Genomic DNA, 1702 nt, shown 5'->3' on the forward strand with positions numbered 1-1702 from the left:
AACACATAAACTGATTTTGGTGACTAATTTTAGTATACACTTAATATAATTCTATTTTGAATTACTATTTGAACATGAATAATTTATATTTATCAAAAATTTATACATATAAATTAATAAAATTTATTTATAATGATAATTTAATATTTGTGTTAGTAAATTACCGGATTAAATTACTAAAATCTTTTAGCCTCCAAGACTTTAATTTCTGATTTTCTAAAGCGACGACAAGTATTTATTTAGTTCTGGGAAATAGGTTGTGCGGCAGTACGAAGAAGCTGATGAGGCAAAGGATGAGTTAGATGTTAATTATGGTGGTGGTAGCGGCGGCCGTGCTTTAACCCAAGCTCCACACGTGAAACCAACGAAAGATGATGAGTACGATTTCATAAGTAACCAAGATGATACTACTTCTCTTAATCCGCGCCTTTCTGCCATTGACCACCTACAACAAAATACACTACTGTCTACTGTTTCAACGGTATATCAATTATTCTGTTCCTGCTTTATTAACTTGAACATTTTTTGAAATAGCAATATATATTGATGAATTTGGCAATTGCATGGAAACAGGGGGCAGGAGAATCCCAATGTTACTACAAGTAGCGTACCTGGTGGCATGGGAGCATCCATGGCCACCGCTCATCAGGCTCACAAAAAATAAGTGACACACTTTCTTAAACTTAATTACTCTCTACCTTGCCCTTTTAAGTTATAATCTGGTTGTGCCTCTCTCTCTATGCGTGTACATTTTATAATATATGATAAATAAATGAGGGTGTTTTTAATTACTTTTCTTTTGTATATATTTAGGTAGAAACTCAGGTGCAGACATGCAGTCGACTTTATATAAAGTTGATACCTAAGAGTCATTAAATAATTTGACTGATTTAACTAAATTTTTATCTAACGGCTCTCAAATATTAACTTCACGTAAAGTCGACTTCACCTGAGTTTTTACCGTATATTTTATGATTCCTTTAATTGCTACCTTCATACATATAGCATATTACGGGAAAATATAGATACTCGATTAAGTATCATCCAAATTTTTGCATATATAGTTGTCCTTGTTTTGGGCCCATTCTTTCGGTTAGAAGGCCCATAAGCCCATGTTGGGTGACTTTATCCCGTAGCCCAGGTGTTTCGCCCATGACTCCATGAGTGAGAGTAGGTAGATCGAGATTTAGCATTTGGTTTAGTTGTCACGTACATTAAGATATTTTTTTAAAGCTGAAAATTATTGGATGCACGGATTGCGAAATTAGTTTGTTCAAACTGCAAGTTACATGTTGCTGATTTATTTAAAAAAAATAAGAATAATGGATTTATTAGTCTGTAATTTTAAGTGGATAGGAGGCAATTAGAATTAGAATTAATATGTATATATATAAGAACAAGTGAATACGGCCTTATATTGACGTTATTGAGAAAGACGTACACTTCCGTCCTAATCATCCTTCCATCTTTAATTAATTGGTGTCCTTTTTTCCCATAACAGAGAAAACCATATTTCTTTCACTTACCGCGCACATGCCCTATGTTTGTTTCATTTTGCAATTAATGCTGACGCACCAAATCACTCTTTCGGTCTTTCCCCAAAACTTAATCCAACTTAATATGTGTGTGTGAAAAGCAAAAATATGAATTATGCATTGCATAGTTTAATTTGGAGCCAAAGTATTTCTTCATCATGATCAAA

The 1702-nt window shown here is 33.3% G+C and overlaps 1 protein-coding gene across 2 annotated transcripts in view; it reads left to right on the forward strand.

Moving 5' to 3' along the window:
- LOC107645188 (late embryogenesis abundant protein D-34) overlaps nt 1-791 on the forward strand; it is a 12949-nt gene extending 12158 nt beyond the window's left edge. Inside the window, exons 2-3 of one of the 2 annotated variants that reach the window (XM_016349158.2) lie at nt 257-481; nt 574-791. In XM_016349158.2, the coding sequence (XP_016204644.1) occupies nt 257-481; nt 574-606 (258 nt within the window). In that variant the 3' untranslated portion in view covers nt 607-791. The other variant, XM_016349157.2, reaches the window with a different exon arrangement.

This window comes from Arachis ipaensis, chromosome B06, assembly GCF_000816755.2.
Source record: "Arachis ipaensis cultivar K30076 chromosome B06, Araip1.1, whole genome shotgun sequence".
Taxonomy (NCBI): Eukaryota; Viridiplantae; Streptophyta; class Magnoliopsida; order Fabales; family Fabaceae; genus Arachis; species Arachis ipaensis.